Genomic DNA, 14,109 nt, shown 5'->3' with positions numbered 1-14,109 from the left:
GCAAAGGATGGAAGAAGAAGATGAAAAGAAAGGAGGAAACAAACAACAAGTCTGTGAAAGAAGACAAAAGTGGTAAAGTAGAAGGTAGGTCTAGTGTGAGGGAGCAGCTCTGCCCGGGGCGTCACCCATCTACGTGAAGTCTATCTCACATTTTCCTTTTATGTCCTGGCACAACCCATATAGTGGCCCGTGTCACCCGTAGACCCAAATGTGAGAGGGGTTGTCCACTCCTTTACTACTGATGGCTTATCTGCAGGTCAGGTCATCAGTATCTGATGGGTGGAGGTCCGACACTCCGCACCCCCACCCATCAGCTGTTCTGCAGTAGTCAGATATAACTGAGGATCCGCTTACTGCAGCGCTGCGCCCATGGAAATGAATGAGAGCAGAGCTGCGACGACAATGTCTGTCCACTACACGATAGATGGCGCTGTTTAGTTCTGTCGCAGAACATCTGGTCGGCGAGGGCGTGAGTCACATATAGGGCAAAACTAGTCCTGTCCCTTTAAAACGTAAAGAGGCAGCCATTGCCAGTATCTGAGGAGGAGATCGTATCTCCAGGCTGCTCGGTTAATTAAGTTGCTGCTGAACGCTGTTCCTAAAATTGGCAGATAGGATCGACCTGCGAGATCGCCGCCAGGAGCCAAGTATAATATTGCATCACGTGTATGTATGTGCCAGGCACGACCCACACCTCCTTGTTACAGCTTTCCTGATTTTCCCATTAGTCTTCTCCTGGTATACGGGTCGTGCTCCAAACGTCAGTCGCATTGCATCATCAAGGGGTTCTCTGGCGGGATACATTTTTTTATATACAGGACAGAATGGGTTAAAAAAAAAATATTATTATTCGCCCTCATCAACTGCTGGTGTTCTGACGCTTACTGGGTCCCCACTGGTCCCATAGACACCCAGTCACTGCTGTGGAGCAGGAAGCGGAGACCCGCGGGCCAATCGTCAGAACAGCGGCGACGGGGGATCGGCGAGGTGAGGAGTGCTTATTCATTTTTAACTCATTCTGGCCCTTTAAGCAGAAGGATTGAAGTATGTGTTCCAAGCGCTACACTCTGCTTCTTCCGGGCTGAGCTCCGTTGACCCATATAAAGGGGTATTCCGGTTTTGCAATTTTCACTTACTACTAGTGATAGTTTATCTGTAATTCTCCATTCTGGTCACGTGATGTCTTCCACTGTGTCGGTTCCCTATCCTGATGACATCACGTCTACGTCTGAGGTGTGGTAAGGCTCTGTCCTGTAGACACATCTTCTCAGAGCGGTCTTCTGCTCCTTCTCCCGTAGACGTGATGTCAGTAATCGGGCCGTGTCTTAGGGCAGGGTTTATCAAGCAGGTTGGATCCATCAACAGGGGGCCGCCTTCATGTTTGTTCACGCGGTTTACCACTTGCCATAAATAATATGTTCGCTATATTGTGCTGGTTATTATCATTACAGGGAAACCAAATACTATTTTGTGATAATTAATAAAAAAAAACTGTAAATCTATGAGGCATACAAAATGCAGAGCTTTTGATTAGAGTAGTGGGTACGGCAGCTGCTCGCCGTACAGAAGGTCCGCGGTTCAAAGTTTCATATAAAATAATCCTTATAGTAAAAGTTATGCCAGAAAATCTGCCAAGGCAAAAGTTACAATTTTCTGCAAAAATAACAAAGCGCCCGACCTTTTCCGTTTTACTTTCCTAATGTATATTCGCTCTGTCTATGTCTGCATAGATTGGATTTCTATTTGCCTTTGTTCTTGCTGATCCGTCTATTCGCGCTCAGTACGTGATTATAAATGCAGACGGCTTCAATGAAAACTATTGGACCTAAAGAAAATAACAAAGCAAAAACCATTGAAGCTTTTCCAGCGTCCTTAGTATGAAATATCACAAGAGAGTATTTACATAGTGGTTAAAGGGGTCGTCTCATCTCAGACAATGCCCATTGTCTTATAGGTGCGGGTCGCACCACCTATATCGGGAATGAAGCCCCCCCCCACTCCAAGGTGGTGGTGGCTGGAAGACTACATTCTGGCCACCACCAAGCACGCTCCCCATAGAAATGAATGGGAGCACACAGCGCATGACCGGCCACTGCCCCCATTCATTTCTACAGGCCCATTGGAAATTTGCTGCGGCCCCATAGAAAATGAATGGAGGGCAGCTGCGCATGCGCAGTGCGCCCTCCACTACTTTCCGAGCTCCATTTTCAGTTCTGTGTTTGCTGTGACCAGCTCCTTCGGCTATTCCAGAGATGTCTCCTCTTTTTACTGAATGTTTTTTTATCTCCAGGCGCAGGGAGTGGCCCCTTGTTTTTTGAGGGGGTTTAACCCAGAATAATCTCCCTTGATATTTTCAGCACGGTCAGTTTATATATTCAGACAGGTTAATCATGTGCCCCCTTAGACGTCTTTTTTTTTAAGGCTAAGCAAATTCAGTTAGTTTAATCTTTGCTCATAGCGGAGATCGTCCCGGCTCCTTTGCACTTTTTCTAACTCCAGGGCGTCCTTTTTATGGACTGGTGCCCGGAAATGAACCGCGCACTCCAGTGGAGCCCGCACCAATGCTTTGTATAGTGGCAATATTACATCCCTGTCCCGCAAGTCCAGGCCTCGTCTCATACAAGACAACATTCTGTTGGCCTTCGAGGCAGCGGACTGATATTTGGTGTTCATAATAACCCGTGCAATATAGTGAACCCATTATTTGGTAAACGGTGCAACTTTGTTTCCCCTTCATTTCAGTAACGCTCTTATTTATTTAGTTTTTATGCCTGTGAAAAAACCCCTGAAAATTCAGCTCTTCCAACAGATCAGGTCTGTAGTATAAGGATAACTGTTCTGCCTGCTGTACAGAAGGTCTGGGGTTCAGATCCTAATGAAGCAAGGGTTAATGGGCGGAAATAGGGGCCCTTATCACACACAGCTTTATTAGTATTTATCGTGCTGAAGTGAATACTAATGAGGCCACCGGCCCGGCCTGATGGTCCAAGGGGAAGTAGAGGCAGAGTCTACAGACACTCGCTGGGCTGCAAACACAGGGTCCGGGTCACAGAAAGCTATTAAGCTGAAGGAGTCAAAATGCACTCAGAACTTCATCGTCTTATATATATATATATATATATATATATATATATATATATATATATATACACTGCTCAAAAAAATAAAGGGAACACTTAAACAACACAATGTAACTCCAAGTCAATCGCACTTCTGTGAAATCAAACTGTCCACTTAGGAAGCAACACTGAGTGACAATCAATTTCACATGCTGTTGTGCAAATGGGATAGACAACAGGTGGAAATTTTAGGCAATTAGCAAGACACCCCCAATATAGAAGTGGTTCTGCAGGTGGTGACCACAGACCACTTCTCAGTTCCTATGCTTCCTGGCTGATGTTTTGGTCACTTTTGAATGCTGGCGGTGCTTTCACTCTAGTGGAAGCATGAGACGGAGTCTACAACCCACACAAGTGGCTCAGGTAGTGCAGCTTATCCAGGATGGCACATCAATGCGAGCTGTGGCAAGAAGGTTTGCTGTGTCTGTCAGCGTAGTGTCCAGAGCATGGAGGCGCTACCAGGAGACAGGCCAGTACATCAGGAGATGTGGAGGAGGCCGTAGGAGGGCAACAACCCAGCAGCAGGACCGCTACCTCCGCCTTTGTGCAAGGAGGAACAGGAGGAGCACTGCCAGAGCCCTGCAAAATGACCTCCAGCAGGCCACAAATGTGCATGTGTCTGCTCAAACGGTCAGAAACAGACTCCATGAGGGTGATATGAGGGCCCGACGTCCACAGGTGGGGGTTGTGCTTACAGCCCAACACCGTGCAGGACGTTTGGCATTTGCCAGAGAACACCAAGATTGGCAAATTCGCCACTGGCGCCCTGTGCTCTTCACAGATGAAAGCAGGTTCACACTGAGCACATGTGACAGACGAGACAGAGTCTGGAGACGCCGTGGAGAACGTTCTGCTGCCTGCAACATCCTCCAGCATGACCGGTTTGGCATTAGGTCAGTAATGGTGTGGGGTGGCATTTCTTTGGAGGGCCGCACAGCCCTCCATGTGTTCGCCAGAGGTAGCCTGACTGCCATTAGGTACCGAGATGAGATCCTCAGACCCCTTGTGAGACCATATGCTGGTGCGGTTGGCCCTGGGTTCCTCTTAATGCAAGACAATGCTAGACCTCATGTGGCTGGAGTGTGTCAGCAGTTCCTGCAAGACGAAGGCATTGATGCTATGGACTGGCCCTCCCGTTCCCCAGACCTGAATCCAATTGAGCACATCTGGGACATCATGTCTCGCTCTATCCACCAACGTCACATTGCACCACAGACTGTCCAGGAGTTGGCAGATGCTTTAGTCCAGGTCTGGGAGGAGATCCCTCAGGAGACCGTCCGCCACCTCATCAGGAGCATGCACAGGCGTTGTAGGGAGGTCATACAGGCACGTGGAGGCCACACCCATCATTTTGACTTGTTTTAAGGACATTACATCAAAGTTGGATCAGCCTGTAGTGTGTTTTTCCACTTTAATTTTGAGTGTGACTCCAAATCCAGACCTCCATGGGTTAAAAAATTTGATTTCCATTTTTTTATTTTTGTGTGATTTTGTTGTCAGCACATTCAACTATGTAAAGAACAAAGTATTTCAGAAGAATATTTAATTAACTCAGATCTAGGATGTGTTATTTTTGTGTTCCCTTTATTTTTTTTGAGCAGTGTATATATAAAGCAGTAAGGTTCAATGCTGGTGTTTTTTATTTTTTTGTGTAACCGGAAAAACCCCTTTAAGAAATAATGTCTCTGCTTTAAGCCTTTTATCAAAAATGGATCCTGTTCATGTCACATCACGGCTTGTACAGGGTTAGAGACAGGAAGACAATAGTGTTGATCGAGCACCAAAGTGCTTGTGTGCTCTGGCTAAACACATCGGGATGCTCGCGTGCTCTACCAAGCACAATGGAAGTCAATGGGAGAACCCCAGGCACCCCCTGCTCGGAAAAGAAGAGGGTGTCTGGTTCACAAAAAAAGGTTAGAAATTGATAGAAACACCATCAAAATGGTTTGGAAACAGCATTAAGAGGATGGCTGGATGCGTTTTGGACTCCTATTATCTATGACCTACAATAGACAACCACACAAAGGCTATATGCCAAAAGCCAGGTATGTGGAAGCCAACAATCTATCCATGAGACAGATAGCAGCCAGCATACCTTACCATGGCAGCCTTGTGCACTATGAGATATTCCAAACCAGCTCTCATCTGACTGAGAGCCAAAAAGCCTCAAAGTTGCTTCACATCTGTTGGATGGCTTGGGTGGACCTGCGCACCTAGATCAATATCATTAGGGTGACAAAAAGTTTTCTGATTGTCCTAACATAATATTCAATAACCTTTCTATACAGTTTTGTCATGTAAAAACGAATTTGCATAAACATGGGCATATGGGAAAAACATTTTCAGCTGAAAAACCATTTGCATGGAAAATTTGCAATCTACACTACTCATGAACAGCGCCATCTATTGGTTTCATAGTCTTATTACAAAAATATTAGTCTTGTCATAAGACTATGAAACCAATAGATGGCGCTGTTCATATTGTTGGCGGAACTAGTAAGTGGGGCACCCTGCTCAACAAAGTCCACACACCGTGTAGCACTCAGCCTTTTGCAAAATTCGGGATAAAAATTTGCAATTAGAATATTCGCGATCTACACTACTCATGAACACTCATAATTCTGTTGGAATTATAGTCTTGTCAATAGACTATGAAAGTATGAGTCATTACAAGCAGGGCAATAGTCCTCAGATACACCCTAGCAAGCTTATATTACCGCAGATAAAGTGATAGAAGATGTGTGAATGATGCCAGCAATCCGATATACACCTCAGTGTTAGCGCAGGCTATGATAGGCCGAGTGCTACACTGTGTGTGGACTCTGTTGAGCAGGGTGCCCCACTTACTAGAGCCTCAAGATGAACAGCACCATCTATTGGTTTTATAGCCATATGACAAGACTAATAATCTTGTCATAAGACTATGAAACCTGTAGATGGCGCTGTTCATGAGTAGTGTAGATCGCGAATTTTCCATGCAAATGGTTTTTCAGCTGAAAAACAAGGCAGATTCTGCTCATTTTAATGTTTTTCCCATATGCCCATGTTCATGCAAATTAGTTTTTACATGACAAAACTGTATAGAAAGATTATTGAATATTATGTTAGGACAATCAGAAAACTTTTTGTCACCCTAATGATATTGATCTAGGTGCGCAGGTCCACCCAAGCCATCCAACAGATGTGAAGAAACTTTGAGGCTTTCTGGCTCTCAGTCAGATGACAGCTGGTTTGGAATGTCTCATAGTGCACAAGGCTGCCATTGTAAGGTATGCTGGCTGCTATCTGTCTCATGGATAGTTTGTTGGCTTCCACATACCTGGCTTTTGGCATATAGCCTTTGTGTGGTTGTCTATTGTAGGTCATAGATAATAGGAGTCCAAAACGCATCCAGCCATCCTCTTAACGCTGTTTCCAAACCATTTTGATGGGGTTTCTATCAATTTCTAACCTTTTTTGGTGAACCAGACACCCTCTCTTCTTCACAGCAGGGGGTACCTGGTTTGATGCTCAGGTCTCCCATTGACTTTCATTGTATTTAATTGTACTCGAGCACCCGCAGTATTCGGCCGAGCACTGCAATGTGCCGAGCATAGCGATGCTCGAGGTGAACAGCAGTTCGGCCGAGCATGCTCGCTCAACACTAGTAGACAAGCAAGCTGACCACCCCCCGGCTGAGAAGAGACGTAAAAACACGCCATACACCTGGCACCATGCCCACTGCGCGCAGGCGTAGACTGCCTGCTCCTGCCGGGCGGCTGGTGACCAGTGTTGCATGTAGTCGTCCTGTAACGATCTAGATCCCAGCTAGGTCTCCAAATGACCTCCCAAGTGTCTTCCACATCCTGGAGTCTTCAGAGAAACAAGGGCGTTTCAAGGGGCCTTCCCACCGTGTCTAATAGCGAAATAATGGTCATGGGAGACTCTCGTCTGTGACGCCTAGAAGAGCATTGCATTGTGAGAACTCTTTTTGAAACCCCCAAATTGTTTTCTCGCAGAACCGTACACTTGTGGGGCATGCGGGATTCAGTTCCAGTTTTACAACAATCTCCTGGAGCACATGCAGTCACACGCCGGTGAGAATACTTGCAAATTCATTGTCATTTGCTTGTAAATGAATTCTGATTTTTATTACATTTTTTCATTGGTTTATTCCCCGCCTTAATGTATTAGAAAATCTGATTATTATGGCCGTGTGAGCGGGAGAAAAGCCACCGTGCCCCCCCTACCATTGTGTCTGAAATGCCCTGCTCAAGCCTGGACTGGCATTGCGTTGACGGCAGACTACGACAAGATGGCAGCCGTCAGGCTGGGGTATTATCCATCTCAGCCGGCTTTATTAATCAGATTTTTTCAACCTACATTTTGATGGAAAAAATCGAATATAGCGAGGTTAGCTTGTGGCAAGACTGCTCTGTAGACCCATCTCACACACCTTCCCGTGGAGGCCTTTATATATTAGGGTGGTCTTCCTTTGATCTGTTCGCTCTGAAGTTGACTCGTTGGGTCTAATTTTTTTCCTTTTTCCTCCAGCTGACAATGAGAACAACATGACCACCAGCCAGCCCAGGTCGCTGCCACCTGCAGAGGAGAACTGGAAGTCTCAGCCCCAAAGAAACAACACAAATAACAGTATGTGTGCACACAGGTCTTAGGGAACTTTTACACGGGATGAGCGATCGTTAGTACGATCGTTTGTCCCCATTCGATTTGCATAGGGTCCAGGGATGTACTGCCGGCACAATAGATCCGATCACCCAAAAAATGATCGTTGTCGGCTGATTGGTGGGATGGGTCGAATTAATATTTTTATACGTTTGTTCTTTGCTATCTGTAGAAGGGAGGGCATCAAGCACCCACCTAGAGTGCCAAAGCCTTGCACGAATGTCGCACAGACCTGTTGCGTTTTAAAGGAATTGTCCAACATTAGAGAAACAGCGCTGCTCCCTTCCATAGGTTGTGTCTCGTATTGGCGGACATGGGTTTGAGCTGCAATATTACCCACAACCTGTAGATGTGGTGCATCCATGATCCTGGTAAAACCCCTTCAGACGAGCGTGATTTCCCATAGTGTACTCTGCTTCTGTGACAGGATGATTTATAATGCTGTGTGTCTCTGCCCGACCTCCGCTGTAATGATTGCCAGGGACGGCATTATGAGTACAGATCTTTATAGCGGGCAGAGACACACAGCGTTATAAATCATATATATTTGGGATTTTTGTAACTGAATCAGGCAGAGGTTGGTACATGGGCAGACCAACAGTGCAAGTTTGCACGATCTAGCAAGCTAGTAAACCTATTGCTCAGGCACCATCCCATAAGGGAAGATGCTTTAAAAGGGTTTTTCGATATTTTTATACTGATTGGTGGGGGTCCGACACCTGGGACCCCTGCCGATAAGCAGAGAAGAAACCAGTGCTCTTAGTAGCAGCTTTTCCTAGGCCGCGTGGCATCACGTTCATCGGTCACATGGCCTGGGCACAGCTTAGCTCCATTGAAGTGAATGGGACTGCGCTGCGATACCAAAACCCCATTGGGTTGTGAAGCTGATGGGCTTGTACCCTCAGGTGCCGAGAGACACTACTACCTCCCCTTTGGCTGACAGCTGTCTCTCCCGAACCCCCCATATTACATGCACCCTTGGCCCAGCCAAGCATGCATGTCTTGTGAAGGGAAGCCGGCACCCACCTCTGTTCTCCCCGAAAACAAAAGGATTAGGCAATGTGAAATCCAACATGCCAGACCCTTCCCTATTCCGACATCAGAAGACAGTCGGGAGGCCCCCATACACATTAAATGTCCCGATGAAATCTGTGGGTTCGGCCGACATACATGTAATGTGTTTAGCCATCTTTTCTGACTTGCTTGAGGTGTCGTTATTTGCTGAGCTATTAGGACATACATTTCCATGGGTTTGTGTTGCATGATATTCGGTAACACGTCTGAGCACAGCCCGAGATCCTAATCATGTAAATCTTATCTTGTTCTTGTCCCGTCTCTTGCTTTTTCAGCAGCTGCAGCGTCTTCTGTACCAGTGCCAGCTGCCAACAACTCTGTCCCTGAAAAGGAGCGCCAACACATTGCAGAAAGGCTTCTGAGGGTAATGTGCGCCGACCTGGGAGCTCTGAGCGTGGTCAACGGCAAAGACTTCCTGAAGCTGGCACAGACCCTCGTAGACACTGGAGCTCGCTACGGGTCCTTCTCAGTCAACGAAATTCTGGGTAACATGAACACGCTAGCATTGAAGCATCTACCACGAATGTACAACCAAGTCAAAGTCAAGGTGACCTGCGCCCTGGGCAGCAACATCTGCTTGGGGATCGGGGTCACCTGTCATTCGCAAAGCGTCGGTTCGGACTCTTGTTACATCCTCATCGCATATCAGGCGGAAGGAAATCAGATAAAACGCTACGTGTTGGGCATTAAAGACATGGACAGTAGAGACAGCGGCGAATTCATCCACCAGTGGGTGCAGAACGTCCTCTCGGAGTTTGTCATGTCGGAGATTAGGACGGTGTACGTAACGGACTGCAAAGTTAACTCTTCCGCTTTCTCCAAGGTCGGGACGTGCTTACGCTGTTCCGCATGCTCCTTGAACTCTGTGGTACAAAGCGTATTGAACAAGCGCACGTTGCAGGCCCGTAACATGCACGATGTCATAGAACTATTGAATGTCACCGAGGAGCTGGCAGGGTCGAGCGGTATCGCCAGGGAGACGTTCGGTTCCTTGGAAGAAAGCTCTCCTCCTCCTTGCTGGAACTCTGTCACAGACTCCCTTTTGCTTGTCCACGAGCGATACGAGCAAATCTGTGAATTTTACAGCCGGGCAAAGAAACTGAACATCATCCAAAACCTCAACAAACATCTACTGAGTAATTTAGCTGCCATATTGGCCCCAGTGAAGAAAGCCGTCATCGAGCTCAGCAACGAGCGCAGACCAACCCTACAGCTTGTTCTTCCCACCTACGTCAAGCTGGAGAAGCTCTTCACCTCCAAGGCCAACGACGCCGGGGTCATCAGCAAGCTCTGCCACCTGTTCCTCGAAGCTTTGAAGGAGAACTTCAAGGTCGAGTCTGCACACAAAGTCGCCATGATTTTGGACCCTCAGCAGAAACTGCGGCCCGTTCCTCCCTATCAGCACGAAGAGATCATCAGTAAAGTGTGTGAACTGATCCACGAGGTCAGAGACGGGGCAGAGGAGACCGAGTTTGAAGCTCCAACCAAAAAACCTAGACAATCCACCGAGACGACCAAAGTTCAAGAAGATGATCGGCTGGGGAAGAACGAAGTCTACGACTATCTACAGGAACCTCTTTTTCAAGTGACTCCGGACCTTTTCCAGTACTGGTCATCGGTTTCCCAAAAACACACGCACCTCTCCAAACTGGCTTTTTGGCTGTTGGCCGTCCCGGCGGTCGGGGCGCGCAGCGAGTGTGTAAATATGTGCGAACAGACATTACTGATCAAAAGGAGGAGACTTCTCAGCCCCGAGGACATGAACAAAGTCATGTTTCTGAAGTCCAATATGCTTTGAACTCGGTCGTGTTTTTTTTGGGGGGGGTGGGGGGGGGGGGGGTTTGGACTTCTTCTAAAAACACTGTTCCAAAAATTGAAGTGAATGACAAAGGATTTTATGCTGAAAACACTGTGGACCTCAACAAAACGAAACGCTAGGAACCAAGTGCATTTTATTTTTTTAGGTTTTAGGTTTTTTTCCGTTTTTCTTAGACTCAAGAAAGACAAGGGCGAGTGTTTGTTTTTAGGATTACCCGCGAACGATGGCGACTGTTCTTTACGCTACAGGCAGCTGACTTCCAAAGTCACTTGAAGATAGTTGTTTTTTGTTTCTTTTTCTCGTTCCTCGAATTAGTTTTTTCTCTACATATAGTAAGTATTTATTTTTCACGATTTTTGGCAGGGCCTTATCTTATACAGTGTATTTGTTCAATTGAAATATTGGGGGACGGAGATAAAAAAAAATAGTGAAGGAGCCTCCAACCAACCGTGAGGATGAGGGACTGACAACTATCTCCATTTCCCACTTTCGTTGAGTGTTTTTTGTTCTACAGGAAACCGCCCTGTTGTATTTTTTTATGTCCGCTCTTTAAACTACTGTATACTGACTGTACTGTTAGAACCCACGTTACTGGTCCCGAAGAACGTACATGGTGAATGTATGTGCAATATCTGGCACAAGAGCATGCCCACACCAGAACTGTAGCACAACTGTAACGCAGCGCGCTCACTCAGGCCTAGCCTAAGGCTTCAGAAACTGTGGTTTTATTTAAAGGGGTTTTCCAAGAGCACATAAAATAGTTTGTGGGGGGGGGGGGGTTTAATTCAGAAACAGCGCCACCGTCGGTTGTGTTTGGTAACGCAACCTAAGAGTGTCATTGTTTTTGGAATAAAAAATAAAAAAAAGATTAGAAAAACATGGCTCCTCCATTCCGCCGTCCATGGTTTTTGGCCGGTATTGCAGCTCGGCTCCATTGAAGTAAATGAGACTGAACAGCAGTACCGCCTACAACCTGTGGACAGGAAAGAAAACCGCCATTTTTTTTCTAATTTTAGACGACCCCTTTAAGACCTCGTCCATGGATTCAGTACCCTATTCTTTCACTGTTGACCCCGCCCCTGCTGTACCACTTCCATAATTCTACTCTACCTCTAGTAGCCCCCATCATTTGTTTTTGTCCCCCGTGGGCGGCCCATGCACACAGAGGGTCCTGCACCGTGTCTGGGCTGATTCCCACATACCGCGTGGGTCACAGGTTAATGTTTGGTGCAGAGAGAAGTTATTCAGACCCCAGTGGAGGGGGACACTTTATTTAAAATGTTTTAAAGATGAACCAAAAAAAGTGGGAATGCTCTTTAAAGGGGTGATTTTTTTTATAAGATTTTTTTTTTATTATTATTCCGACTTGCACCCCTAAATGCCCCCCCCCTTCCCCCCTCATGGGCAGACTGGAAGTGGTAATCATACTGCCACTGATACCCGCCACTGGATGCCGGTTCTGCGTCTGTCTCCACACGTCAAAATCCGTTTTCATGTGACCACTGCAGCCAATGACTGGCCACAATGGTCACATGCCACCCATGCAGCACAACAGGCTATAGTGTATATAGAAGTTCTCCTTCAATGTGTATTATAGGATCCAGGTCAGTAAAGACAAAATAAAATCGTTAAAGTGGTAATAGTCGCCTTGCCGATCGCCCACGGCTCCCGTTCTAATGTTTGGCTGCAGCGGTCACTTCTCTGCTGGGGAGCAAGAAGCGACCCGGTGGGAAGTGTCGGAACGGGAGCCGCAGGGGATCAGTGAGGTGAATATTACCTTTTTTTTTTTTTTTTTTATGTACATGATTCTGCTTTTAAAAAACAAAACAAACAAAAAGAAATTGTGGCCAAACAACCCCTTTTATATGCTCCAATTTTTTTTATTTTTGTTGCCTTTTTTTACATTTTAGGCAAGTTTTAACTTTTCCTGACGGAACCAAAGCCTCTTAAGATTACATTTAACCAAAGGGGAAATTGGGTCTTTTTTTTAGGAAAGAAAAAAAAGAATCGGAATAGATTATAATTTTTTTTTTTTTTTTAACTGCGCACTGACTCCACACCGGCCGCCGCGTCACCACCGATTCCCTGTCTCCATCTACCGGCTCCTAGAAATATACAGATATACGGAAACGCTCCAGTACATTATAAAAAAAAAATATATATATATATATATATATATATATATATATAAATACATTAAAATGATCAATACGAACAAAGGCACAAAAATATACACTAGAATATGTAAAAAAATGATAGAAATTAAACACTAACTTCTATGTACCCAGACTCGTCCTCCTCACTGTTTTCAATAATTGTTTTAAAGGGGTTGCGTTGACTCGGCGGGACCCGTAATGGGAACGCCGGCTCCCTCTTCCTTTTCCGGGCCTGCGATGCTCCGCCGGGCTCCTCTGCTGTAAACATCCGGTTTGACATCGCAGCAGCCAATCACTGGCCGCGACGGTGACCGGCTTCCCATACGTCACGACTAATGGTCACAAGGGGATGCGGTTTCTGATTGGCTGCAGAGGTTTACAGTGAGGGGGCCCAGCGGCGCATCACGGGTCTGGAGGAGAAGGACTTGAAGAAAGCTTCCATTTCCGGGTCTGGCCAAGTGGGGGGGTTGACGGGGGGGTGACACATTCTTGCACAACCCCTTTAATCCCCACCCAAAAAAATGCCTTAATGTATACATTTAGTTCAGACACAGGCAGCCAAGAAGTGATGTCACCCCGACCCCAGTGATGTCATCAGTCACATTCTGTTGCTACATCCCACACCGCCTCTGTCTGAGGCGGCGGGTACTTTACAGGGCACTGGAATATTAAGTGACCAGGTAAGGGAAGCCAAAAAATAAATAAAAAAAATTCCAAAACTTCAGGACTGGTGAGCTTTAACTTTAAAATTAACCAAATTTTTGACGGTTGAACTACGCCTTCCGATAACCAGGGTGCAGAATATACGATACATGGATCCATCCCTTTTATATAACGTATGTGGTTTTTTTTGTTTTTATTTAAAAACTCTGACTCTCCTCTGCCAGAATAACCCTTACCTCCTGTATACATGACCCTGTAAATATTTTAGTCCGCCGGACAGGAAATCGCGCGCAACTTGGATGTTTTTTATTTTATTTTTTGTCTTGGTTATGGACTTTGCACTGTGTTGAGACTAAGCCGGATGGGGAGAATACTCAACGGAATTGTGCGTGTGGAAAATGAAGGGGGGGGGGGGGGGTAAAAAAAAAAAGTTTTTTATTTTTTTACTTTCGTCTTGTAAATCTTATCCAAATGTTTAATGTGAAGGAACGTCTCACGGGAAGGAAAAGTGAAGAAGTAGAGCGTTAATGGCAATACTACACGTTCACTACACGGGGGTCCGGGCAAAAAAAACAAGACTCACACACTAGATTTTCTAGGCCGGGTTTTCTAC

General features: G+C 46.1%; 1 protein-coding gene across 4 annotated transcripts in view; it reads left to right on the top strand.

Moving 5' to 3' along the window:
- Positions 1–12,800, top strand: part of ZNF618 (zinc finger protein 618) — a 67,645-nt gene extending 54,845 nt beyond the window's left edge. For 2 of the 4 annotated variants that reach the window (XM_040405355.1, XM_040405353.1), the window contains 4 exons: positions 1–84; positions 7,118–7,195; positions 7,653–7,751; positions 9,134–12,799. In XM_040405355.1, the coding sequence (XP_040261289.1) occupies positions 1–84; positions 7,118–7,195; positions 7,653–7,751; positions 9,134–10,656 (1,784 nt within the window). In that variant the 3' untranslated portion in view covers positions 10,657–12,799. Of the gene's footprint in view, positions 85–7,117; positions 7,196–7,652; positions 7,752–9,133 lie in introns of all 4 variants that reach the window. The other 2 variants (XM_040405356.1, XM_040405354.1) reach the window with 2 other exon arrangements.
- Positions 12,801–14,109: the final 1,309 nt, after the last annotated feature.

The sequence above is a fragment of the Bufo bufo genome, chromosome 8, assembly GCF_905171765.1.
Source record: "Bufo bufo chromosome 8, aBufBuf1.1, whole genome shotgun sequence".
Classification (NCBI taxonomy): domain Eukaryota; kingdom Metazoa; phylum Chordata; class Amphibia; order Anura; family Bufonidae; genus Bufo; species Bufo bufo.
The sequence above is the reverse complement of the archived record's forward strand: the minus strand, read 5'-3'. Positions and strand labels throughout refer to the sequence as shown.